Genomic DNA, 27,711 nt, shown 5'->3' on the forward strand with positions numbered 1-27,711 from the left:
AATTAAAGCTGACATCTTTTGGTTTTAAGCTTTATTAAAAATAAAATTACTCCTTTATTTCACTTAATAACTTTTTTAAAAATACCAGTAGAGGGTATAATCCTGGTAACCTGGTTTTACTGAAGTTGAGAGTGTGAGTTGGAAGTTGAGTGGATTATGAGCTGGACTGAAAAGTCACTGACAGATTCAAGGGTGAAAAAAAGCAGGGGGGTTCTATTCTGTCTCCCTGGCTGCTCCTCAAGTCATTACTTGTTTTTTGTTCTTCACCTTGTGTCATCATTTGGTTTGCAGCATGAAGGGCCAGAATGAGCTGCACAGCCATGTCCTGGTGATGTATTTAGAAGGTGCAGTTGTGCTGCTCGTACCTGGGTAATGCTCCTGAGAATGCTCCTGGACCCTTCCTGTCACATACTTTGAAGTGAAGAATTCTTAATGTATTTCCTTTCCACAGGCTGCTCCCACAGAACATGGGACAGCTCTTGGCTGCTCTGGTCTGTGCTTTGGAAGTTTGGCACTACAGAACGAGCCACTAAATGCAAACTGCTGCTGTGCAAAATGAAAAGCTGCTTTTCAGAACTGGTGGAGTATGTGTCCTTAATTGGCTGCTAGTCACCCACATTGTATTAAAGTAGAATTTTCCAACTTAAACTTTCCTTTGCTCTTTAGAAACAAATAAAAATTGAAGTGGTTATTAAGTTTTCAAGTAATTAAAAAGCCCTCCATTTTTCAAATGACAATTTGTTCAACTCATAATAGCAGGAATGGTCATATGGAAGGAGGTACTGTTGCAAGGCACAAGATCTAAATGTTAAAATGGAGGAGAAATTCTTCCCAGTGCTTTGGCTCAGCAACCTAATGTAGGCTCTGTCTTCACTAACAATTTTGGAGCCCAGCTCATTAAATCAGTCTACAAACTGCTATTTGCAGTGATATAAATTAGCCCTGCTGTCACACAGGGTTTTCAAGTTGTTTGTTTATACTCATGCAACATTCTCTAATGCAGATAAGCTTTTCTGGCTGCTTTTACAGAGACAATTCTTGATGCTTGCATTTTTAATTTACTTAGTGAATTTGAGTGCCATGTATGGACAAGAAAATACAGACTATTACAGAATGTACCTGCTTTTAATTCAACAGCTTTTAATTCAAGAGTGTACGTGCTTTTAATTCAACATCCCTTTTCTGCAGCAGAGCATGGAAAGGAATATTGACCATTAATGATTGACAGCAGTTAACCAGAGATTCATTAAGCTGTTCTGATGGAGGGTGAAGGAATTCCCAAAGCATTGAATCACCTTTATGAGGCAAATGATAACCATTCAGGAGAAAGAACTCTGGGACCCTGGTGACAGACAGCCCTGTGCCAGCCCATTTCCTAAAGAGCCACTGCAACTTGTAGGTGACCATTTAGTGTTTGTGGTGTTTCTGTGTGACATTTTAGCTCTCCTTTATGAAACCATTCCATAGCTGAACCACAGAGAGAGGTGCATCCTTTCCTGACCTCTTGCCTCTGACAGCTGGGAGCAGATTGATGTGCCATTTCAAGTTCTGACCTTTACAACAAAGACCTCTTGCTAACCATTTATTAGATTTCAGAAGATAAAACCAGCTTGTATTCAGTCTGTAGATACCACTGATATCTGCTTCAAGCCATAATTCTACTGCCCCAAAATTTTAAAATTGGGTTAGAAAACTGAATAAACACAGAATTAAGGGAAATAGATTTGGTGTTGTTCTGTTTCTGTGGTAAACATATTTATTTTCTTTGCAGCTAAAATGACAAAAAGCCCTCCATTTTGTGCATCTAAAATACAGAATGTGCAAGAAAGCAGGAACTAGGATCAGGATTATACAGCAAATTGTACACTTGTCAGTTATCTGTTTTTTGCTTGCCTGAGATTGTTTCTGGGCTAGTGCCTAAGCAGAATGACTACAGGAAGCTTATACCTGCAGATAAATGTACATAAGGGAGAGGCAATGCTTTGATTTGGAGGCCTTGATGCTTTCAAGGGAGGAGCAGGATGAAGTAATTACATGTACTTGTAGATATAGCTTGATGTCTGTTATATTGAAAGAAGATAATTGCTGTTTAGATACATGTATCTCTCTCATTGGCAGTCTCCTTCACTCTCATGAGAAAAAGTTAGAAGTTTGCAGAACAATTTCCAAAAGAGAAGATACTTTTGGAATTGCTCTGCCAGTCCTTCTTCAGCAGCCATTGAAGATATCTGCAAAGGTTAAGCAAATCCAGCCCTGCAATGCTGGAGAAGAGACAGACCTCCAGAAGCTTCTGTGGCAGCACTTTGGCTTTGGAGGTGTGGGACTGACACCTTTACTGCTGGGTAAGCGCAGGGCCAGACTCTGTGGGACGCAGGGCTCACTGGACTGCAGCATTATTGGGATTTGGAGAGGAGCTACAAGCTGGAGTGCAGAGGATGCAGAATGCAGAGACCAGACTGGGTTAGTTACGCTTACGGAGCAGTTTTATCCTTGCACACTTGTTCATCAGTTTCAGTTAACAAGTGATACCTCTAAAATACAACACAATGTAAATGTAACTGGTGTTCTCAACAAACCAATGTCCTCTTCCTTCTGAAATGATCCTTTTCATCACAGCTGAAGTGTTGTGCTGCCAGGTCAGGAGGTCAGTGCTCATAGCCTGCCTCATTTCTTTAATGGGTATGAAGAGGCACATACAGTCAGGCTGGTACTTCTCACCCCCAGAGCAGAAGGGGCCATGTGTCTGGCAGCCTGACCCTCATGCAGTGTTTCTGTCCTTTATTCAGTGCACTGATGCTCTCTGATTCCTTTGCTGGATGAAGGTTTGCAGAGTAGTAATCAGGACTTTCTTTTTATCATATCAAGAGAAAGTGTAGCTCCTCCAAGTCTCTGAAATCAGAAGCTATATAACTTCAGACCTCCTTAAAAGTACTAAGTGGGTGCACTGCAAACTGAGCTGGCCAAGTAAATGATGGATTTCTGCAAATGTAGTGGTTGCTAACTGATTGCATTGGAATATACAGTGACTGTGTCCTGTGAGTGCAAGGAATTATGGCCAGTGCCCTGGGCAGCCTCCAAAGTATGAGCCCATAAACTGCACTGGACAGAAGTGGGATAATCTGAAATATGTAAGAGAAGTGGAAGATGAAGCTATAAAAGAAATAAGATACATACATGGTGCATTAATCATAAGCGCTTGGACAGATGTTGTCTGTGTACCCCAGCACGTTCACAAAGCGCCTGTTGTGACTGGAATTTTACAGGGTCTGTCCCGAGCTATGTTTGTGCAGCACAGTGAATAGCTGCAGTTGCAGTGAATAAGAAGAATGTAAAAAATGTTAAATAGTGTTTTATTGCAGATTTAGAATGAGAAATGACCTGTAAGCCTGCAGAGTGGTGTTAGTCAGAAATATTTTAAATAGTTGTGCCTAGCGAGGGCAGCCATTCAAATACAGTGTGTGCTGTCTGCCAGAAGATGGTGCCCTAAAACACACTCTAGAATTGCAATTTTTAGAAGCTGCGATCAACTGCAAATGATAATTTTAAAATACAGATCAGAACAGAGTGATATGCAAACAAATCACTCAAGTCCAAATACATATTAATATCCAAACTTCATATTCCAAAATGTTGGCTTATACGTAAAAGTATTACAACACAAATTAACATACAGCATCCAAACATGCAAAACAAACCAATATAAACCCAATACAGCTACCGCTTCAAAGAAAATCAAAGCTTCAGTCTCCCATCCCAAAATACAAACACTTCTTAGCATAATTTTTTAATTAATTTCACAACTTTTCTTGGGTTTTGTGTTTGTTTGGGTTTGGTTTTTTTGTTTTGTTTTTTTTTTTTTTTCATCAGGCTTAAAACAGACCAGAGATAAAAGAATAATCATTTATGTTCCTTACCAAGAAACTGATCAATTTTAAAAGTGGAAAACAGTTATCTTGTGGATGTCAAGGTATAATTTCATTGATTTCTTAATGCTGGAGACAAAGAAATGAATTGCAGAAAAGCAGGTAGCATCCAGTTCAGTAGGCAAATCTGCAGAGCAGCTTCAGATTGTTCAGTTGATGAAGTGAGACAAGGAACTCCCTCCTGCATTGTGTCAGGTCTGATATAACACACACACACCACAACACAAGTCGGGGGATTTTTGCCATTGTCTTCACCCCAGCTAAAGTTTCCACGGGGAGTTCTTACACTGACAGCTTCACTGCCTGGCTGGTTATAAACTGCTTGTGGCTCGAGGAAGCAAAGGCCAGCAGAGCAGCTCTCCCCGCCCGGCCGCGGGGCTCTCCCTGCCGCTGGCTCGGGTGCTGGCAGTCACAGGAACAGGAGAGCTCTGCCTGGGAGGCCCGGCCAGCTGATGTTCACAGATCAATAACTCCACCTGGCTATTTTGCTCCCTTGAAGTCTTAGGCAATGGAGTTTATTTAACAGAAGCAGCTGGCTTTCCTGGCTTTCCTTAATATCTGATTTACTGAGATAACTTAAAATCAGGCCTAAGGATAACCACACCAAACCATGAAATGAAGTTCAGATTTAATAACACTCCCACAGCTCTTGTGCTCTCAGTTGCAGAAGTGTCAGTCTTTTTGCAGTATATACATGTTACTGCTGGTTGCCCTAATTAAGCAAGTGTTTTGAAAATTAGGTAGGGAGAAAACCACATCAGGATTGTCAAGCTGTAACTACCCAGTATTTTGGATTTTCCTGTATCTAACTGTGAAGAGAACGATGGGGCTACTCAGTACAGCAACAGCAGCTTTAACTCCAGTCTTTGTTTGCACAGCCTGCTACAGATGGTCCTCTGTGAGCAATGCAGCAGTGCTGTGTGTGCTGTGTACCACTGCAAGCACATTTATTCCACCTGTATCGTCCACACCTGGGGCTGTACTGCAGATAAATGTGAGTTTCTTCCTGTGTGTGACAGAAGAACAACTCCTTGGTGAAGAGGGGGCCAAAAGCATTGCCCCTGCAGCAGGTGCAAGATGGGAGCACGGGACCAGGATGTTATTCACCAAGCATAAGTTTTCTAAGAGTAAAAGTAAGTGATTTTTACCATTTGATCCACACTGCTTACTAAAAAGGGCTGTTTCCTTAGATTCCCCGGTATGTTTTTCCCATGAGTTCAAACCCAACAAAGTCCATGCTTTCATGACTCAAGTACCAATAGACTTAGTGCAGAAACCTGCTGGCAGCAGAAGCAGCACGGAGCAAGGGCAGATTTGTGGCTCAGAAGGACAGAGCTACAGAAGGACACTGTTGCTGTACAGCTCTGCAGATCCTGCCATAAGGATACCTGCCCAAAATGCTTCCTCACATGAGCACGTGGGCAGGGCTTCCCAGCATGTCCTACCCACTCTGTCAGATTGGATGTTGTATGGGTAAATAAAAAAACAACCAGACAAACAAACAAAAGAATTTAAAAACAAAACAAGAAAAAACCCAAACAAACCCCCCCAAAATAAAACAAGATGCCCTTTAAACAGAGTACATTTTCTTGACATGTGCTCTTACGGGCCAACCTTTCAAGCTGTGCATGAGCCTCTCCCAGTTTCTCAGGAAGACAACCTTACAAAAACAGACACTAAGTGGTGCTAAGTCGGTAACAGGAGAGAACAGCCTCACACAGGCCCCAGGAAGGATCGAAGGAGCTCTGCAGCAGTACACTGGAGGGCAGCAGGTCATGAGATGCCCACTGCCACAAACAAACTTCATCCCAGGTGGGGCAGACGCAGCCTCAAGTTAAAGGTGGTCTCCATGTGCGCAGTGGGAGGGAGCTCTCTTTGTTCGTGGAAGGGATGTGTCCGTGTGGCACGGCTGACAGCACAGATCGTGTCTGTGCTGGCAGCTTTCCCCGGCTCTGTGGCTGAACGGGATGGGGACTCGCTGCTGCTGTGATCCCTCTCACAGCTGGGGCACATGCCCTGGGCAATGCTTGCTGCTGGTCCCCGCGGAAGCAGGAGCAGCAAGGGACTGCACCAGGACACCCTGCTGCAGAGGTGCCTTCCACCATCACACACCTGCGGGCTGCGGGTGAAATGTAACTTGTAACTTGTTCCACAAGTACCACACGTGGAAACAGCTTGTTTAGGAGATGGGCAAAAAGTGTAATGAAAGACACGAACACAGAAAAGAGCACCTGATTCCCAAGAGTGGTGGTGTTTGCTTATGTATGTCCACATGGACGTGGATTACCTCTGTCATGCCTAACAGGTTTGTTTTTCAGGTCTTGCTCTGCACATTTGCATGGTTTGTTGGATTTTTTTTCCTGCCACCCCTGCACACGCAAGAAAACAGATTGACAATCAATTGCCCTCCACCGCTGGGGACCTTTTTGAGTACACAGTTGCTTTTAATGTTTAATTAGGTCTGATAACAGAATAAAATGTTCTTGGCACAGCAGAGTGCCTATAGCTCAAACCTGAGCCATATTTCTCTCCTCGCAGGGTGGTCAGCACCCAGCAGTGTAAGGACACCCGTCAGATACCTGGTTTTAGGGCTTTGTCAGCATTTCTGACCATCAACACAAATGATTGCCAGGGAGCTGCAGTCAGTTGCAAAAAAAAAAAAAAAACAAACAAAATACAAAAAAAAAAATAAAACCAAAAAACTGTGCAGTACGGTTTAGTATTGGGGGGGGTCTCGTTCAGTTGCCGTTTTGAGGGGGTGCTTTCTGACATCCCTCCCCGTGAGCACACAGATGTAAATAGCAAGCGGCGCCGGGGTGTTCATCACCGATCAACAGATGAAGCTCTTGCAGTCACACGCACAGTAGCTGCTTTTTACACTCCCGTCAGCTCACAGATTGCTTTAGGCCACAATATGTTTATCATATGTCTTAGCGCCGCTTTTTTTTATTTTTTTTTTTTTTTTTTATTAAGACTTAATAAATAACTGGCAACAACCCTCAGCTGCCGTGCTACAAACACAAGTCCTTTCAGCGGAGGCACCTGGCCAGCGCTGGGGACTCAGTACAGGTGCGGGGCGGCTCCCGACCCTCGGCCCCCGCAGCGATGCCGGTGTTCGTGCGGGGGAGCCCCGGCCGCAGGTGGGGCAGAGCCGCCCCTTCCCCACGCGGGACGAGGCCGCGGGTCCTGCCGGAAAGTTCCAGCGAGGGGCACGGGCGGCGGAGCCCCCCGGGCCGGGATCCCGAGCGCTCCGTGCGCGGCTCCCCGGGGCTGCCGAGCCCCGCGTGGGACCCCCGGCACGGTGACAGCCCCGCCGCCGCCGCGGCACCGCCCGCCGCCGGCCCCGGGCCGGGCGCGGCCGGCCCGGCCGAGGAGGGAGCTGCCGACCCCGCCGCCGAGCAGCGCCGCGGCCGCCCTCTCCCTGACTGACTCGGGGAAAATCATTGTTTGGCTCCGGCATTAGCTACATTCCAGCGGGACGCAGCGCCCAGTCTCCTTCCTCGCATTCCTGCCCCACACAAAGGAGTCCCTGCCTCGCCGCGCCCCGCGCCGCGCTCGCCGCGCCGCAGAGCCCCTCCGGGCCGGCCGCCGCCTTCGCCTTCGCCCCCGCCCGGGGGTGCGGGCGGGCCGCGGCCCCGCCGCGGGGCGGCCGCCGGGGGCGGCGGGGGCAGGGACCCGCCGAGCGCAAATTCCTCCGCGCAGCGCGCCATTGACTGGACCGAGCAACTTATTTAAGGCTGGAAAGTGACACAGGGGCGCCTCATCTGCGCCGGCCGCGCTCCGCCGGGCAGCCCGGCCGCACCGAGCCCAGAGCCGCGGCGCGGGATGCCGCCCGGGTGACCGCCCCGAGCCCGGCCGCCGCCTCGCAGCTCTCCGGACGAGGAGCCGCGTCCCGCCCCTGCCCCGCCAGGACCGCGGGAAGGGGCTTTCTTTTGGGGTGCTTTTTGTGTTGCTTGATTTGGGGATTTTTTTTTTTTTTTTTGCCTTTTTTTTTTTTTTTTTAAACTCCTTTTCTTTCTCCGTTCCGGGCTGCGCTTTCGCGGAGAGTTCACCGCCCTTCCCCGCCCCGCGCCGCCGGGCTCCGGCAGAGCATGGAGAAGTACGAGGAGGACATGGCACTGAAGGCCACCAAGTTCATGGAGGACCTGTCCCTGTACGAGCCCTGCCCGGAGGGTCCGTACGGCCGGGGCGGCCGCCGGGACCTGGTGCTGCACCCCGACCTGGAGGAGACCAAGCGGGTCATCGCCGCCCACATGACGGCGGAGCAGCGGGGCCGGAAGATGAACGGCACCGCGCCGCCGCCGCCGCCGCCTGCCGAAGGCTTCCCCGCCGCCGCCCCCTGCGGCAAAGCCGCCCCGCTCCGCGCCAACGGCCGCGCCGCCGCCGAGCCGGGCGCGGGCCCGCCGTGCTGCGAGGAGGGGCTGTGCACCCGCTCCGAGGTGGCGCTGCCCTGCTACAGCGGCTTCGCCGACAAGGGCAAGCGCTACTCGGCCGAGGGCTACCGCTACGCCGCGGGCAGCGCCTACGAGGGCGGCTACGTGGCCAAGGGCGGCGGGCGGGCGCCCGGCGGCCCGGACGGCAAGTTCGGCGCCGCCAGCCCGCGGGCCAGCCTGGCCGCCGCCTCGCCGGGCCCCGCCGCCGAGCACGGCAAGTTCTCCAGCCCGCGCTCCAGCCTGGGCGGCGCGGTCGCGCTGCCCTACGAGAAGTTCTCCAGCCCCCGCTCCAGCCTGGTGGTGCCCGGGCAGGACAAGTACGGCAGCCCCCGCGCCAGCCTGGTGCAGTACGACGGAGCCGCCCTCAGCCCCCGCTCCAGCTACGCCAGCACGGCCAGCGACACCAGCAAACACTCCAGCCCCCGCGCCAGCCTCACCGGCTACGACGGCGGCGGCAGCAAGCCCAGCAGCAACCGCACCAGCGGCATCAGCATGGGCTACGACCAGCGCCACGCCAGCCCCCGCTCCAGCACCGCCAGCCAGTACTCCTGCACCGCCAGCCCCCGCTCCAGCTACTCGGACTCCAGGTACGGCCCGCCGGGCAGCGCCGAGCCCGAGGGGGCGGGCGGCACCGGGCTCGCCCTGGCCAGCCCCCGCTCCAGCCTGTGCGGCCCCGAGGGCCGCGGCTCGGCCGGCCCCGCCGTGGTCAGCCCCCGCTCCAGCATCTCCAGCCAGAGCTCGCGGAGCTCCCGGGGCTCCATGAGCGCCTATCCCGAGCTGCAGCTGCCGTCGCCCCGCTCGTCCCTGCTGGGGCCCGGCCTGCAGGAGGACGGCGCCGTGCCCGAGCTGGGGGACGTGTACCACCGCATCCATGCCCAGTCCCCGCCGCGGCACGACCAGCACCCGGCCGGCGCCCCCGAGCCGCCGCCCCCCTACGCCTACAGCCCGACCAAAGGCTCCGCTTCGGCTCCCAAATTCAAGCTCCCCTACCAGGTGACGCCGTGCCGGGAGAGCGGCCCCAGCCAGGCGGAGAGGCGGCTGGAGGCGCTGACGCTGGAGCTGGAGAAGGAGCTGGAGATGCACATGAAGAAGGAGTACTTCGGTGAGTGGGGCGGGGGGAGCGGGCGGCTGGAGGGCGGCGGTGTGCGGGGCCTGCCCAGTCGGGCGGCTTCGGCCCTGGAGAAGGCGGGTGTGCGATGCCCGGGGCTGCTCTGGACCAGGTGCCTGCTGAAGTCTCACATGGCCACAGACACTGGTGTCCGAAGCGCCTGCACCATAGTTCACTCCCGGTATGTGAACTCTATCCCGTCTCTTCCTTACGCGGTTCGCCGGGATGTGTGATGCTTCCCTTTCCACGTGCGGCTGGGAGATAAAGTGTCTGAAGTGTGACGAGAGCTGCTTGTGCACTCGGGGCTTACAGTGACTCTCGTTTGTCTCCCTTCCTCATGGGCTGCTGAGGCTTCTCTGCTAGCCTCCAGCATCCCAGAGGATGTGGTGTTTGCGATCCTGCTCCGAATCTGTGTTAACGTCTGTAGATGATGAGTACGGCTGGTGGAGCAGTTCTTAGTGCCTCGTTCAATGGAATCTTTGTGCTAGTTCAGAGTACCTGGGGGAGCCCAGCATTGTTCCTGCCCCGCGAGGCCTCGCAGGGTCTGCTCAGCACACAGGGACCTCCCTGGGACCACAGGGGAGTTTGGAGGAGAGGAGCCCTCGGCCCTTGTTGAGATTAAGTGGGCCTGTTGGTCACCTCCTAAATTTTTGTTGCTTTTTTTATGGAAGAAAAGTAACTTCTTGAAATGTGTATGTTGTTGAAATGCGGATGAGCGTTCGTGTTCTATAGCCACAGTAGTTAGGCTTAGGCTCCCCTGTCTGCCTTGCTTTGTACTGGATGGCAAAGGCTAACAACACCTGTGAAAAGCTGATCCCGGAGCGTGCAGATCCTGCCCTGGCTCTCCCGCGGCAGCTGCGGGAGCGGGCAGCCCTCGGGAGCGGCTCGATCGTTCCCTGCTTGAGCGAGAGCTCTGCGTGGGGGTGTCCGAGCTCCCGCAGGGGAGGGAGCGAAGGTGAGGGGGTGCGGATGAGCCAGCCCCATCCGAGGCCTTTGAGGCAATGGCTATCCGTGCTTTGTGTGCTGCCGGCCGGGTGCGTTGCTCAGGATGGAGCCTCGGGCGCTGACTCAGCCGAGAGGCTCAGCGTGCTTTTGGCGCAGCATTGGGGTGCTCTGCAGGGAGGGAAGGAGTTGCCGGGCTGCCTTCATTGTCTAGGAGAGAGACCTGGGCCAGCCAGTGGAGGTAGCTAAGTGAGCAGCAACCTCTCTAGCAGGAAAACCTTTCTGTAAACTGCAGCGGCAGAGTTTCTCCAAGCTTTTGTGCCCAGACAAAGGAGGCTGAATGCAGTGCTTACTGCCTTCCTTCATCCGTCTGGGGCTGATAAGGAAGCTGATGGATCACCCGCTGGATGTTTTGCAGTGCTGGCATCTGGCACGATGCTCCTCAGCAGCTGAGGGATGCTGCTGAGGGCAGCTGTGGCTCCCTTCAGAGGGATGCAGGAGCTGCGTGGGGCTTGTAACCCACGAACTGCAGGAAATGTTACCTTCAACATTCCCCCGGTCTGCAGTGGGAGACTGAGGAATAAGATGTAAGAGTAAGAACAGGTTACCTGAGCTGAGCCTCTGGGAGGTGTTTCCAGTGGCCTGGGAAAGCTGAGGGTGCACTCAGGGGCTCCAGGAGCAAATGTGGGGAATCTGTGTTGGGGATAGATTTTGCCGTTTCTCAGAGTTTGGCTGTTGCAGGTGCCCCTGCTTGCACCAGGGCAGGATGAGCAGTGCCTGGGCCTGGGCAGCCTCTGCGCTGCTCTGGAGGCTCCTGCTGTGGCAGCACCCAGGACCACTACTGTGACTTCCACCCTGGAAGCAGACGAAACCCAGAAAACTAGGCTGCTTTGAAAGAGAAAGCTGCTTTCTGTGAGCTGCTGAAGTTTTGATTAATCCTGGTGGATTAGATCCCACCTTTTTGGTTCAGATGATCCATGTAGGTGAATGCTGAGTTTTGGCTGAGCCAGTGCATGAGAGGCTGGCAGGGCTGACCACACACTGTTGGGTCAGAGTGAGGGAGAGTGAGAATAGAACAGGGAGAAGTCTGGTTTTAGTTTGACTTACCTGTGGGTGTCTCCATAAAAGGAAGCAAGGAAAATGCCTTGATTTTCATTGCCGTTTGTACATGCTGCAGCTGTGAGCTGTGCTGCATAGCGCTGGTGAGTGGCACACTCCAGAGGCAGTGGTGGGTGTTCTTTGGTGCCTGTGGAGAGCAGAAGTGTTGAACCAATAGGTCTGACAAGGTAGAGGGGACAGAGATGCTTTACTGCTTCCTAATTAGCTGAGCTCAATTGTCTAATGAGTAAATGCTGATATGAGGACACCAGGTATTTGCTGTGCTCTGTGTCCTGTCGTTATGTTGTTCTTGTCTGCCCCCACACCCCCAGTAACATTAAAAATTGAGCAGTGTGCTATTTTGAAGCTGAGGTCAAGGGACTAGCCAGCTCTGCTTGGAGGAGGAGCAGCCCTAGCCTGCCTCCCTGCTGGCTGTGGGTCACTTTGTGAGTGTTCCCCCAAGGGTGCTGGCGCTGGCAGGCCCTGGCTGCTCTCCCACACGTTCCTGCTCTGCTTCAGGAGGGACCCATAGTCTGGGACAGATAAATATGAGATGGGGAAGGAGTGCAGGGTCTGATCTCCAGAGGGGCTCTGGGGAGCCCAGCCAAGCGGGTTGCGAGCCCTGAGGTCTGGTGTGCTCCCAGCTGTCTGCCTGTGCTGCTCTGCAGGCCTGACAGCGCTGTGCTGGGAGCGGTGCTTTACTACTCCAGCTTCTCCGTCCTCCCCTTCCTTCTCCCAGGCTGCAGTGCATCTGGAGAGAGAAGGAAGATGCCCTCCTACCCTTGGTTTAATCTGAGTAAAGATGCCAGTGCTGCCAAAAGAAAGGCTCTGCATCTGCCCAGTGGCACAGGTGAGGCACAGCACCATTCCACTTCCACGTGCTCCCACCAACACCTTGCAGCCACCTGCACTCACTGATCTGACCGAAACAAAGCCTGCAGAGAAGGAGGCAGAACAGGGAGGGTTGTTGGGGCTGGATTGGTGAGTTGCTCCAACTCATCTTTGTCAAAGAGAGGGCTGGAGCTGACCCAAGGCAGAGGGTGCAGACAGAGCTCCAGGAAGCCGAGACCCTTCATTTGGCAGCAGCTGAATTGGGTAAAGCTGTGAGACTTTGTTCCCTTGTGGCTCCTTCCTGTGCATTCCCTGTCCAAACCTCTTCCTCCTCAACCCTCTGAGACGCCCCATCAAGGTATGACAGTTTAGGAAATGTGCTTGGTTTAGTGGCAGATGCTGAGAAGTGAGGTAAAAAGTAGTTTCACTCGTTTCCATAACTCTTTTGAGCTGAACATTGATATGAGGTGAGGTAAAAGTTGTTTCAGGAATGTTTTTTAAATGGAATGTTCATCCTGAGGTGTCAGCAGGACATTGGTGGGTGTTGGAAAGTCATGAGCTCAGGCGCTGTCTTAAAATCTGTTTTCTTTGCAGAATACTTCAGTCTGATGTCTAGGTGTTGGAAAAAAGTGTGAGGTTAAAGTTGTATTTTGGCACAATCATCCAAGTCATGCATCCTTGTGGGACTGAGTGTAAACCTGTGGCTTGTCGCCTGCCAGGCAGGGAAATGTTGAGTACTTAGGCTGTTTGGCTGCTGCTTTTGCAGCAGATCTCTCTGCCGGAGTGTTTTCAGCAGTGCAGGGTGGCTGCAGGGCTGCAGGCAGCAGGCACACACTGCTGGCAGCCCCTGCTGCTCTGCCATCCCCCAAAAGGGCTCTGCTCACCTTGGCCACGGGGGTGGAATCCAGCACAAGAAGTGACTTAATTGTCACATTGTCCTCTGCTAAAGCTGCAAGAGGTGCCTGATGCTGGGGAGGTGGGGAGTGCAGCTGCCTCCTGTGCCAAGTCCAGAGAGACACGCAGGTCTGCAGCTCAGCCTCGTCCTTCCGCTCCCCTTGTGCGGGCAGTGCCCTCTGCGAAGGTTCTCCTCCCCATCTCTGCACATCCAGAGCCTCCCCCAGCCCTGGCTGCCAGCTCACCCCCCTCCCCACAGCTGAGATGCAGAACAGAGCTCAGACCACGCCTGGTGCTCCCCAGTGAGGACAAGTGATCCTGTCCCAGAGCTGCCACCTTCCCTCCTCCCGCGGGCAGCTTTGTGCTCATCCTGCAGGAAAAGCCAGGGGACCTGAAGGAGGTTTGCCAGGGGAAGCAGGGGTGTCTCAGGGTGAGACACAAAGCCTGGATTGTTAATAATGCACTCCTCAGTTTAGCACAGCCCTGGGGAGCAGCTTTGACTTGTGAGAGCTCTCTCTTTCCAGAAAGCCATCCAGCAGTACCAGCACATGTTTTCTGGAGCACCACCAAGAAACAGTGCTGATAACATGGTGTTGAAAAGCCTTTGGCTTGGTAGGTGAGGGAAGGGAAGACCGGGTGAAGGGAGGAAATAAATCTCTAGACCCATCCAGGCCCTCTCTGTCCTTTTTGTGCATAGTCATCCATGTAAATCTGGATTTGAGCCCTGCAATATGCTCATGAATTCAGAGTTGTATGTTTGTGCTTGTTCTGTGTGTGTCAGGTTGATGGGATGGGTGTTTATGCAAGTGAGATCAAAGTTAAGACAAGTAACAGTGGTAAGTCTCCAAAAGCTGTATTGCACAGAGATGAAATTTGAAAATTTGAATGACATTTAGATGAGCTTACAGTTGGTGAGCAGAACAACTGAGAGATTTGCTACAGAGTTGTTTTCAGTCTTAGGAATTCCTGAAGGTTTCTTTGTGAAATGCTAGTTCTTTCCTGTTTCCATTAAAGGAAAGGTGTAATGATTGATACATCATATCATTTGGGGGGATAATCAGAGGTTTATTATCTGGTAATTACTTTATAGTTCTCTTTTGCTGGGCTTAGAAATTCATTCAGTGTTGGTAAGCAGCTGATGTCCTTCAGCATTTGCAGTTGAGGCTGCCTGGGAAAAAAATTGCCTTTGATTGGAAAACACTTAAACAGAAATCAACTCACATGGTGGGGTCCCTGCAGTGTCCAAGCAGGCCATGTACCTCAGAGCTCTGGGTTTTTATAATCTCCCTGTCACAGCTGGAAAATGCATTGCTGAAGCTAATTTCAGAGTGGTCAGGCTTTCCTGACCAGAGAGCAAGAAAGCCCAGAAGGAGGTGTGTGTTCACGGGGGAAGGTGCAGGAGGAGCTGCATGGGAGCTGCTGGGGTGCCTGGGGGTGGCAGCAGCCTCGTGGCCACCCGGAGCCTGTCCCCTGGATGAGGCACGGAAATCATGGTAAGAGTGAGAAAGTCTGCAGCTGGAACATCGTCCAAAGGGAGGAAGGTGGGGGGAGAGAAAGTAGAAGGAATTAACACAGAAAAAGCATGGGATAACCCAAGTGTGCAGAGCTGGGAGAAGGGAATTTTGTCTGTGGCATGAAATGTGCTATGAGGGATGCTCCTGAGATGGCTTCTTGCAGTCCCTGCTAGCCATGCACATCCTTATGACTTTCCTGAAGTTGGGAATTGATATAATAACAGCAGGGGAGAGTTGTGGAGTATGTGTGGGTTTGATTTATTAGGTATTAGGTACCTGTAACATGTACAATTAACATGAAATGGGAATTTGGATGGCTGCAACTTGGATGGACACCTGTGTTGTGAATAGGGACAAACATTTTCTTATCTTCAGTGGCAGGACACTTGGCTGTGGATGGGATATTGTTTCATAGCAATGTTCTTTTTGTTTCTTTTCATTGCTCATGCTTTTACTCTGTTAAAAGTAAAATCTCTGTGTGTAAGAGGGAAAGGAGAAAGCCCTTCTTCCTAAGAACTGCCACGTGTTTGATTGGGGGCTACCAAGGTGAGGTTCCAGGAGAGAGGTTTGTGTCTGCAGGAGAAGGGTTGGTGTAGGCATGAGCCCTGCTGTGCTGGTACCTGGTTTGTGACCCCCTGTGCTGCCCCAGGCTTTGGGGGATGCTCCTGAGTGCCCAGCAGGCTTTGGGGCCAGGCTGTGCAGCAGTGTGAGGGGAGGGAATGTTTGCAGGGGCTGAGGGGAGCCTGTGCTGCGTTTGGGTTTGGAGTGGGAGTGCTGTGAGAAACACTGAGCAATTCATTGCTCCTGCTCAGCTTTTAGGGCCGTCACAAGCTCCAGGCCAAGGCTGTGGTGCTTTCCTCAAGGATAAATCCCAGAAGTAACATCAGACTTTTAAACATGCCCTTCTCCCTTTGCCTACCCCCTCACCCCAAAAAAACCCCAACCCAGTCAGCTCTGCTCTCTCAGGTGGGTCAGGGAGACATCCTGAGCAACACTGGAAGTCAAAAATGGCACTGTAGCAGAGTGGAACTCGCATTGGCAGTTGTTTCCCTCGCCTTTGTGCTGGATCTCCCACAGAGATTTTTGGGTGTGAATGTCCTGTTTGAGGTCCAGTCACTCACTGGGGGTTCATACCAGTGGTGGTGGTGTGAGAACTGGGAGGAAATCCCATTTTAGTGACTCCAATGGGTTCAGTTTGCAGAACAGAAGTGGTACCCTGCTGTGGAGGAGCAGGTAACTGTCAAAGTAGCTGTTTTTGTAATTTGATTGGAGTTGATTTTTTCCAGTGGAAAGCGTCCCTGAAGTTGTATCGTTTTTACATCTAAAATGTGTAAATGGTACAAATTTGTGTGTTACCACTGATGGCTTCTTGGCAGCAGGTCTAGGCTGAAATCCTTAATATCCACAGGTAACAAATTGGGGTGTAAATGGCTCTTAGCTCTGTGGATATTGGGTGCTTAGAAAACACTCTCAAAGGAAGAGAATTTGCCTAATCCTAAAGTGATTTTTTTTTTAAATGCTAAAATGATTATTAAAAAAACACCCCAAACTTGGCAAAGTAATTTTCAGGTATGTAATAGGATTGTTCAGCAATGGAAAGAAAAGAAACTAACAGTGATAAGCCGTGTAGTTTTACTGAGATCAGAACATTTATGTAGGCATTTAATAGGCTCTACACTTGGCCTTCTACTTACATCATGTGTCCCAAATATCTCAGGACATCACTGCATGTTGGCAGAGTCTGGTTGATTGTTAGTATAATTGTTAAATAGTTAATATGATTGTTAAATAATTTCCTGTTCTGTGAGCTGAGTGTCTTAGAGTGTGATGTGGTGGTTGATTTTTGTGCCCATCCTGGACAAAGTGCCTCCTCTTTGAGAGGGATGGGGATGTGTGAAATAAAGCAAAGCTGAAGCAGCCAGAAGGATGGGATGCAGGAATGTGCGTGGTGTCTGTAAGTTTATTATGAGCTTGAAAGGGCTCACTTTGGAGGGCTGTGTTCAGCTGCCTGAAAAGTTCGGGTCCTGACAGGACCATCATACCTGGGGCTGTGATGTGGCATTGCTTGGAGCTGCTCCAGGGGTGTGACAGCTCCTGAGGCTGGCAGCAGGATTCCTGCTGGCTTATTAGCCTTCAGCTCTGAACAAAATTAGCAAATGTGTCAATGTTCAACCAATAAATGTGGTGTTTGGCTGGACTTTTCTGTGATTTTTTCCACGTGCCTGTGTGGGTGCTTTCTCTGGAAGTGGGTTTTCTGCCTTGGTTGTTTTTTTTTTGTTTTTTTTTTTTTTCCCCACACTGGAGCAGATAGCTCCATTCTGTGGTATCTCTTCTTATGAACCTCACTGGGTTGTTCTAGCTCCCTGTCAGCATAGCCTTGCTTCTTACTGTGCTGAGACTGAGCACAAAAAGCAGCCAAGCAAGTCATGTATCTCTTCTAGCTGGAGTATTTCATGTTGTCTCAAACTTCATTCCTTATTTTTTGGAGCAGTTTTTACTAAATCTCCAAAGTCACATTTATGGTTCCAGCAGACTTTAAGAAAAGGCCTGTGACTGATGAAGGAACAAGCCCTGCCCCCAGAGCACAAACACTCATTAATGCTCAACATGGAGGGGCCTGCACAGGGACTCAGCTGGGGGTGAGGATTTATGATATCTATAGGGTTATAGATGTGTCATTTGTGATATCTATAGGGTTATAGATGTGTCATTTGTGGTATATATGGGGTTATATATATGTTATTTATGGTATATACGGTTATTTATATGTTATTTATGATATATATAGGGTTATATCGGTATTATTTATGATATATATAGGGTTGTATATATATTATTATATAGAGGGTGACACCTATTTCCAAATCTGAGATGCTGGAGAAGTTCTTATTGGCAGGCTTTGCATGAAAATCTGTGGGCAGTGGGGTTTGAGCCTCTCTTCTGTGTGGCTGGGGCTGGGCTGGGGCACAAGGGCCACAGTCCCACTGTCCCACCCTCTGCTGCTGGGGAAGGGGCTCCAGGCTCTGCCTGGCCTGGTAAAAATCCACCTGGGGCTGGTGCAGCCCAGCAGGGCTGAGCTGCCCTGGGGTCCTGGTGGGCTCAGGGACCCCGATGGGCTTTTGAACAGAGAATTGGGTTCCTCAGGCGCCAGGGATGGGAAACCAAGTGGCTTGGAAAGAGGGCTGTGGTTGGGTTGCAATGACAGCACAAATGATCTCCCCGGGAGGTGATCTCCAGCCTTAACTGTGGAGCCTTTACTTGCAGGCGGCAGCAGTGAAGTGCCCTGGTGCCCTGTGAGGGTTGATGTGTGTTTGGGAGTGAGCTGCAGGCACGGCAGTGTGCACTGGTAAAGAGTGTCAGGATCAGAGGTTGTCATGAAATAGGGAGTGGATCAAATGGACAAGCAGGACGCATTTAATAGGTTACAAAAGATCACGTCTCATGTGTAATATTGCTCTTTTGGCTGAACAAAGCTTGTTTCAGTTCAGAATGTATTTATAGTTTTTTGGAAAAGTAGATGGCCGTTGTGGAAGAACTGCTAGGGACTTTCATTGTTTCCCAGCCATCCAAACATTTATTTAATTGGTGAACTGTTTCACTGCTGACACCTCAGAACTCCTGGAAAGAGAAAACAAGATGTTTGCTTCCTTTAATGTGGTCATTTGAAAAAAATCAGAAAATTTCAAAGTTAAAATAAAGAGAAACAAAAAGCCATTCCTAAATGCAGTTTGACAGTTGTGCATGTTTAGATGCTCCAGCTGGCTTGGATCATATTTCCTGTGGTCTGTGGAGAGCCTGTGGCCTCTCCCAGGCATGGGAAATACCCTTTTGTTCTGGTGGTCATGGCACAAACCTTTCCCCTGTGCTGCAGCTGATCCCCAGGGGTGCTGGGGTGCAGCTCCTGGGCTGGGCTGGGCGGTGCTGCTGCACCCTGAGTCTCTCTGTGCTGGCACTGTCCCCAGGGGCACCAGGCAGGGCCAGCCCTGGTGGGCTCCGTGGTTGGGGCAGGTGCTGGTGGAGGTGAAGCACGGTTCATGGATGTCCCAAACCTTAATGCCACTCATTTGAAGCTCCTTTTTGTGTGTGTCTTTGGCAAGGGCAAAACTGCAGCAGGTGTGGATTGGAAACCTTTGGTCAGAAGGCATTTCTGCCCAGGTGTGATAGTGACTGTGATAAATCAAACATGGGCTCGGCTGAACTGAGCCAGCCAAGGGCTCTGCTGCTGTGGCTGTTCTGTTCTCTGGTCCTTGTGGATGTGACATTGCCTTCAGTAGTGTTAGGATCTTGGTTTTCTGTGTTTTGCTGGTGTGAAATTCCTGCTAAATCCATTTGATTGGGCCGAATATTGAATGACTGGAAAATAATCACTGACAGAGTGGTTCTGAGCAAGGGGATAGGGAATAAACTTCATCACTTACCTGTGGTTTCCCCTGCTCACGAAAGTGTTGACCTGGCCACGTGCTGCCCTGCTGCCCTGCCTGTTTTTGCCACCACCATGAAATGCAGCAGGATCAGACCCACTGTGTGTGCATGGTCTCACCTGTCCCTTCCCATCTCTCTGCTGGCTCAAAGAGAATGTTGATTTTTGGCTTTGTTAAAAGAAAAAGGGAAGAAGCAAAAGATACTGGAGTGCAATCACTCAGCTGAGGCAAGACAACTGTATGGCAGGCAGTGAAAAGAGCTGTCATTGGTAAAATCTTGCACTCTGTGTTGTGGCTGTTAACCCTGAGCCTCCCAGCTGTAGGTGCATTCTCAGGTGTAGGTGGGGCAAACTGGCAATTCCTCAGGGAGCAAGGCAGAGGTTTTGATGAATGGCAATAACTGTTGCAGTTCTATTTTTTTTGTTTTGTTTTTGCCAGGCAGTTATGTGAAAATCTTCTGCAGTTGGTGGGTTGCCCATTTTTAATCAAAGCCATGTTTCCCAAATCTAAACACTCAATAGAAAACAGACCTGCACACCAATCAAGTGGGTTAGAGTCCATATTTGGAGCTGGTTTCAGAAATAAGCATGTAATTTTTTTGAAGTGTATGTCAGTAGCTGGTTGTCTTGCAAAGTCTCTTGGCCTGTTGTACCTGTTCCTGGCTAGAGAGGGCTGGGCCTTGGCAGTGCAGCCCTGCAAAGCTGCAGTGTTGCAGAGCAAGCGCTGCACTTGCTGTGCTGGAAACCCCCCATGACTTGGGTGCAGACCTTTGTGGCTCAACTCAGGGGGGGAAAAACCCTCAAGATATATCTCAAAATAAAATCCATGCAAGGTATTTAGAATTCTTGCAGTTTTATTTAGAAGATGGAGTACATCTGATAAACCCGGTGCTGCCTCATGAGTGACAGTCCTGTTGAAGTCATGGGTGGCATGATGGACTTGTTTCTGACAGCTGGGGTCATCTGGAGCTGTTTTCATTACACCACAGAGATCAAGGAATGAGGAAATTCACACCAGTGCTTTTCCCTGGCTGTGTTTCTCTGCCTGGCCCCTGCACCTCCCAGGCCGTGCCCACCATGGAGTGGTCCCAGGTGTCCCTGCTTTCTGCTGGGGCTGCAGGAGCCGTGTGCTGTTTGCCTGGGAACCCGGTATTTCCACAGGTAAATCCTTGTGTCACAGTTTGCAGGAACTTGGTGACTGTGGGCAGGTGGGGTCAGTGGGACAGGGCGGAGATGCTCTGTGTCCTGTGACCTCTTCAGCTTGTACAAAGTCACTTCTGGGCACAGAGTTCCCAGATTGCTCTGCTTTCAGGCTGGGGTGGAAGATGAGTGGATGGGATGGAGGCTGTGTCCAGATGTGAGTTGTGCATCCTCTGCTTTTCCTCTTGTAATCTGCCCAGAGCAGGGGTCCTTAAAGGAATCCAGAGCTGAGGCTGGAGAGGATGTACAGCACAGCTCCAGGCACAGACGGGGGTGATGCGCATGAACTGCAGTTGTTCATGTTCCAGAGATCCCCCTGGCTGTTCTAGGGATCCCCCTGGTGCTGCCTGTGCTCACTGAGGTGCTGGGGCTCTGAGGACTGCCATTTTACTCCTTTGGTTGCCTTTTTCTTTTTTTGCAACAAAATAAAAGGTCCAGCCTATTCTTGCTTAATGTCTTTTTATGAAATGTTGGCAGTCACCAGGTGCTAGACTCAGATGCTGTTTCACAAACAATTAGAAAAAAGCTTGTTTTGCTTTGCTGGAAGGAGAATCCCCAGTCTTTCCATGTGTTGGTTTTGAGGGAGACACTCCTGTGGGAGGGTGGTGGGGGTGACAGTGCTGGGAGGTGCTGCCTGTTGATGGAGAGTGGGGCAGCCCCACAGCCACACCTGCAGCTCAGAGAGGGAAGAACTCAAATACACGGCATTTTGTTTTATATCTAGTACTATATTCTAAAACCTTAAACTCTGAGTTTTCTACCATGTGATGTTACACACTTCTATTTAAACTACACACCCATAATCTTTGTTCTGTGTTCAATTTTGGGAGCCTTCTCCACGGCCTCAGGTCAAAGGCAGTGTTCTCTTGGGGGCCAGCGCCTGTCAGCACAGAAAGTCTGAAATTCTCAGTAGCCAGGCTTCCAACAGGTTTGGGCCTGGGGCTTTGAGCCCAGCACAGATGAAGTTTGCCTCTTGCAGGAGTTTCTGGCGGAGTGCAGATGTGGCTATTCCCTCACTAAATCCCACATTGCCTGACAGCAGTGGGGCATTTCCACATAGGGTGGAATAACTGGAGTGTCAGACCACACCTTTTAAAAAAGCAAACCCAAGAAACCTCCCTGACCTATTAAGAAAATGTATAAAGAGAAGGGGTGCTTGAGTTAGGCTGGAACAGCCTTGCATGCTGTGTAAGAGCAAAGCAACGGGGACTCTTTTGGGAAAAGGCTTTCTCAGCCCCTCTTTCCCACCTGGGGGGAATCCAGGCCAGTGAAGAACCAGCCCAGAAAGAGGTGATCCACAGAGCCCGCCCCAAAGAAAATACTCTGAAGTTGTGCCAAGTGCAGACTTGCAAATCAGCTTCCTGGTGTGCCAAGTGTGTGAAGCTCTGCTTTTCCCTGCTTCCCACCCTGTTGCCACCTCCCGGGGCTTTGTCTGACTTCCCCATGGGGGTGGCAGGAGGGAGCAGAAGCTGGGAGCAGCTCAACCCATGTGGTGGCCTGGCCCTGGCTGGACACCACATCTCACTCTGTCTGATTGACTTCTGTAACTCACCAGGGGGAAATAAATGAACCCACAAAACAAAACCCCCATGCTCCTGAACTGAAGCACAAATCCTGGACTCCTTTGAAATTACCAGGTGTTTTGCTTGGTTGAACTGGCAGAATTGGGAAACCTGGTGTCAGATTATTGTAAGGTCAGAGAAAAAGTGCATTTCACGACTTGGGGGAAGGACTGTTTTTCTTTTTTCTGACAAAGTACCCCTTGAATAGTGAGCATTGACTTAGAGCTCTCTTGCTCCCAGTTGGGTCAGTGCCTGCACGGGCAGTTTCCAGCCCTGCTCCAGGTGTTACTTCCTCCAGCTCTCAGCCCACGTCCTTGGTCAAGGGTGACGTGCACTGGCTGATCCCAATGGTCAGAGCTCCTCTCTTCTGCTCTTTTGGGGGGCTGTCCCTGCTTTGATTCCTGTTCCCTCTCAGCATCCAAATGCAAGGTCTGTGTGGGCTTCTTCAAGGACTTGGCTGCTCTGGTCCTCAAGGTTGCTGTGATATTTAAAAGCAGAGAGGAAGAGATGTGCAGTGTGCATGGGGGAACATCTCTTCAGAGGGCCAGTTCCTCTGGGAGTGCCCACTGCCTCTGGGTGCTCACCAGTGTGCCCTTGGGGAGATTCTGACTTAATGAGCACTATTCCAATACAGTGTGGAAAAGGCAAGAGGGAACTTTCATTAAAAAAAAAGAAAAAAGAGGGAGGCTGCTGAGAGTTCTGGCAGATACATGGTAATATTTGTTAAAGTTTCTGAGAAATACATTCTTTTACTTTTATTATGAAGCTTATGTTTGTGTATTTGCATCCCCCTAAGTGTTTTCTGGAGTTTTGCCATTTCAAGGCAAAGTCTGTTGGTCCTGAACTGCCAGCACCAGGGCTGAGCTGAAAGTGCTATAAACTCACTTCGTTATTAATTTGAACCATTTTCATTTTGATCAGGGAACCAAATGATGGGGCACTGTGATGAGGGAATTTTTGGTAATGGCTTCAGTTTTGCTTGTACGTGTTGTAAATTTGATTGGGAGTGCCATCACAGTGTGGTGAGATGAATGAGAGTGTGTCCTTCTCCAGAGACAAGAGCTGTGCACCCAGGTGACAACGATGTGTAAAAAATCTCCATAAAGAGTGGACTTGATTCCTGCTTTGAAGGAGGATCTGGGAGCTGGATGTGCTGTTGGTGCAGGCTCAGTTCTTCACGCATCCTTTCCTGCTGGAACACTACTGTTCCCCCCCAAAAAATAGCTACCAGCAGGAAAAAGTCTCCAAAAGTTGTCCAATTAGCCTGCAAATCAATTGCTGTTTGAATTTTTTGGACCATGCAGCTTGCAGTTTCTCACCAAGCAGTTGGCTTAAGTCAACAAAGTGAGTGTTGTCTCGGGGTCTGCATTAAGTAAGACTGACTCCAGGTCCAGTGTGACCATTGGGGAGCAAACAGCTGCATGTTTGTACTCACCCTGCAGCCCAGGGCAGGGCACAAGCTTGGAAGCACCAAAAGGAGGGAAGAAGGGAGATAAGGATGTTCTGTGCAGGCTGGAATAGAGAGATCAGAACAGGTGACAGTCCAGAACAGGAATAAAATAGTTCAGATGTTCTTCTCTCAGAGAGCTCCGTGATCAGGTCATGAAGAAGTGGTGGCAAGTGTCGTGCAGGGGACAAAGAGTTGGAGCCTGGGGACAGCCAGGATTTCAGGTCTGAGCTGGAGGTGCTCCTGCTGTCAGCAGTGAAGGGCTGGGTGCTGGCTGGGATCTCGGCCTGGCTGCAGAGGCCAGGGAGCAGCAGCTCCTCCTTGGCCACTCCTGTGGCTGCTGGGCAGGGAAGGACAGGGAAAGGGATGCACGTTCCTCCTTGCACAGCCATTCCTGCCAGCCTGAGTCACTGGCTCCACTGCAGGATAAAAGCTGTGGCTCCACCAGCTGAAAACCAATGGGGAGCAACCATTTTGAGTGATCTCTTCAGGGTTGTTGTTTTTTGGTTTTGTTTTGTTTTTTTTTTTTCTTTGCTTGAAGAAACGTCTCTCTTGCAGTGGTGGAAGACAACCAGAGAAGATGTTTTGTGACTGGTACTAGAGAGAGGCACAGTCTGCTTTAACTGAGGACCAACAATGATTCCTTCTCTAAGAGGGACAATTAGCTCCTCTGGAGGAATTATAAAATCCTTCATCTATCAAAGGCACCAGTGGCAGAAGCAGGGGATGTGCAGGCACCAGCTCAGTACCAACTCTGCTCTTCACTCTTAACCTTACAGAGAAAGCACAGTAGAGAGTTTCATCACTGATTTGGTAAAAGCTGCCCTTATTTTCATGGGTATAATTACAGAGGAGGTTACAGTCATCTGCAAACAAAGGCTCTAGTATTTTTTTTAAGCAGAAATAAATTTTAAGTCCCCCAACAACTAAACTAATTATTTTAGCTAGTTTTCAAAAGATAAGTTTTGTGGGTTGTGTTAGTTGCTTTGTTAGGTTTTTTTCAAGGAAGCATTGAGGAACCCATTTCTTGGTGAATACAGTGAAAGGAGAGATTCCAAAAGGGCTTTTGTGCAATTAAGGGAATGTTTGCATTAGGTTGTGCTGCAGTGATTTAACACATGAGAAGGAAAAATCCCAACTGAGTGATTTACACATGGATCTTGAATGTTTTGATCAAAGGTCAGACTCAGAAATGCATTTATGCTTATTTTTAAGTCCAAAGAGAATCCAGTGGGGACTTAAATCTCTAAGTAGGCATTTAATGTGTAAATATTCACAGGTAGCTCTTTACTTAGCCATGTCATTTTGCTGTGAGTTTGGACAGGGCCAGGTTTACTTGGAAGCTGAAGTCCAGACTCTGGCAGTACCTACAACAGGGGAGAGCATTTCTGTGAACTGAACTGACTTTGAGTAGTTCATATATAAATCCTGAATTTTACCAGCTTACAGGAGTTCTAAAGTAGGCTGGGAGAAGTGAAGAGGGGTCAGGAAAACTGGCTGATTTTTCAAGGCCTGCAGTCTCCAGGTTCAGGAATGGTCCATCCTGACATGCAGGAAGTGGCAAGAGGCCTGCATGGAAAGGATGTGTGTGATATGGAAGGGGTGGAAGCAGGGACAGGTGACCTGGGGCAATATCAGGAGATACAAGGCTCCTATGGAGCTGGCCCTGGTGAAAGACAGGGAAGTCAGGAAGTGCTTCTGCAGGTATGTGAGGGAAAGGAAGACCAGGGAAAACATGGCCAGGGGTGCTGGGTTGGCCTTCTGTGATGAAAATCTTGGGGAATTAGGGGAGAGCAGTGGTGCTTGATCTCAGCTTTAGTAAAGCTTTTGATGCTGTCCCCCATAGCATCCCTCTGGACAAGCTGGTGAAGTACAGGCTGTGAGATGGACTGAAAAGTGGCTGAGCTCAGGTGTGACCAGCAGGATGAGGTTGAGTTGGAGCCAGTCACTAGTGGTGCACCTCAGAAGTCCATGTTCTGGAGTCAGTAGTGTTTGACATCTTCATTAATGATGGGGGTGATGGGACAGAGTACCCCTCTGGCCAGGCTGTGGATTGTACCCCCATGGAGGACTGCTTGGTAGACTGGATGGATGTGGTGGTGCTCAGCAGGACCCTGACAGGCTGCAGAAATGTGGGAGTGGGAACCTTATGAAATTCAGCACAGGGAAAAGCCAAGTCCTGCACGTGGGAGCCACAGCCTCATCCAGTGCTGGGAGCAGCTCTGCAGAAAGGCCCTCTGGAGTCCAGGCTGGGTGTTTGGCAAAGGAAACCACAGCAACTGGAGCTGGAGTTCAGGCTGACCACCCTGGATTATGGATCAGGACCACCCTGGATTATGGATCAGGACCACCCTGGATCAAGGGCACGCTGAAGCTGCCTGCTGTCCTGGTGCCCCCCAGACACGGGGTGCCAGGGGCCTGGTCCAGCCTCGGTGTCTGGGCAGTTTGCCCTCAGAAGCTGTGTCTGAACCAGGGGCTGGGAGCGGGGTGTGCCAGCTTTGGGTGTGGGTCTCCTGGGGGGGACACTCCAGCTCCCAGCCAGTGCCTGGTGGAAGGTCCCTCTGTGTGCTGGGAGCCTGTGGGGAGCTCAGGTCTCATCCAGGCTTCCCAAAGGCAGCCCCCCCAATGCCCACTTCTCAGGATCTCAGGGCATTGAGGAACCTAAAAGGGCACCAAACAACCTCCACATACTTCATCAGATGTGAATTATCCTTTATTGCTTTTGTCCTGATCCTAATCTGAGCCCCTGCTGTAGCAGCAGGGAAGATGGCACTGCCATTGCACGGGGCTCTCCGAGGACGGGTGCACAGGCAGCAGCTGAGGTGGAAAGGGTTGCCTCTCTCCATCACTCCTCTGTTTTGCTGAGCATTTTAATTAAAACCAGATAGAGGAAAATTTCTCACAGTGGTTCCAATTTTTAGTGGTTTCACCTGCTGTTGAAAATTGCATCAAGACATAATGGTAAAGGGATGATGCAAAGAGGAATGAATGCTCCTTTTAGTGGCTATGAATAGAGCTTCTCATATCAGTTAAGTGTTGACTTATAATTATGAAAAGATTATAGGTTTCTGTTATTTTTTAGCCAGTCCTCTAACACATAAATTAACTAACATTTCATCACTTCATGTAACCTTTCAAAATGGAGGAGGGAAGTTTGGCTGATGAAATTCATAAGATCACATTTATTTGGAGATGTTTACTGTAACTAACAAAGTGAAAAATTGCCATTTTCTATATGCTCACTCTTTCCCTGGTTATGCAGTTCTTGAGGAGGTGATTTTTGCTGTTTCTAGAAAGACTTTTAAAGAATTATTATACCAGGGGAGTTTGTTCTTCAACTGTGCTTTAGTTGTATTTTTGTAAGAGTTGCTAGAAGTTCAGCCACAACTCTTTTGCTGCCTCATGACTGTGGGTGGGGGAGCTGATGAGTTACTAAATAAGAGATGTTTGGGTGTTGGGGTGCCAGGAGTGGGAGGGAAGAACATCTCGAGTCTTGTTCTTCATTCAGACTCGAGTCTGGCATCCAGCTTCTAGGAAACAGAGTCCAACTTCCAAAAACTATCCTAAAGAGAGGATGCCTGTCTGTCTTGGCATGGGGATAGCGAGTAGGGTGAGCCTGGAGAAGGCACCCAGGGCAGTTCTGGGGACTCTGGTGATGTGTGGTTGGGTCCTGCAGTGCTGCGTGGCAGCTGCTTTGTGAGGACAAGGCTCAGTGCCAGCCCTGTGCCCAGGGATCATTGGCAAAGGGAAATCCTTTCCCCCTCAAGCAAATTGCTCTTTGACAGGAGCCACTGAGGCCAGGGGGGTTTCTCTGTTTGCATCTCAGTGCCAAGTGCTCTTGCAGGACAGGGGTTCTCTGCTAGCAGCAGCTTAGCACTTCAGCTGAGCTTTCTCTGCAGGGGTTTGGCTGCGGTGCAGCGGGCAGGCTGTGAAAAGAGCAGGTGATGCCAAAACCCTGCTACAGGTGGGGACTGCCAGGTGCTCTCCAGGCTTAGTCAGTGTCTTGGGCATTCATCCCTCGGTGCCCAGATTTTGCAGAGCAGCCAGGCACTTGTGTCACTGGTCTGTCTGTGAGAACAGAAAAGGTGGGTGGCAAAAAAAGTGTGTGCTTTTAGACACAGTCTGCCAGCTCTGCCTGCTGGTTTGTCACTGGCTGGGAGAGAGCTCATGACAGAGGGCATAAGCACGTTCAACACGTGCTTCTTAGCTGGATGTTGTGACCATACCCATTTCACACCTTTTTTCATCAGAGAAAACTAGCACTGTGGGTTTCTCTTTTTTTGTTCTCCCAGTTTCTGCTGTTTTATACCCACTTTGCTCCTGTTTCATGTCAAGATGA

General features: G+C 50.2%; 1 protein-coding gene across 2 annotated transcripts in view; it reads left to right on the forward strand.

The window, feature by feature from the left end:
- Positions 1 to 6,947: 6,947 nt before the first annotated feature.
- The window catches only part of LOC119705482 (WT1 interacting protein), an 83,959-nt gene continuing 63,195 nt past the window's right edge, over positions 6,948 to 27,711 (forward strand). The window contains exon 1 of one of the 2 annotated variants that reach the window (XM_038147962.1): positions 6,948 to 9,458. In XM_038147962.1, coding sequence (XP_038003890.1) covers positions 8,015 to 9,458 — 1,444 coding nt within the window. In that variant the 5' untranslated portion in view covers positions 6,948 to 8,014. Of the gene's footprint in view, positions 9,459 to 9,498; positions 9,646 to 27,711 lie in introns of those variants that run through there. The other variant, XM_038147963.1, reaches the window with a different exon arrangement.

This window comes from Motacilla alba, chromosome 11 (genome assembly GCF_015832195.1).
Source record: "Motacilla alba alba isolate MOTALB_02 chromosome 11, Motacilla_alba_V1.0_pri, whole genome shotgun sequence".
Classification (NCBI taxonomy): domain Eukaryota; kingdom Metazoa; phylum Chordata; class Aves; order Passeriformes; family Motacillidae; genus Motacilla; species Motacilla alba.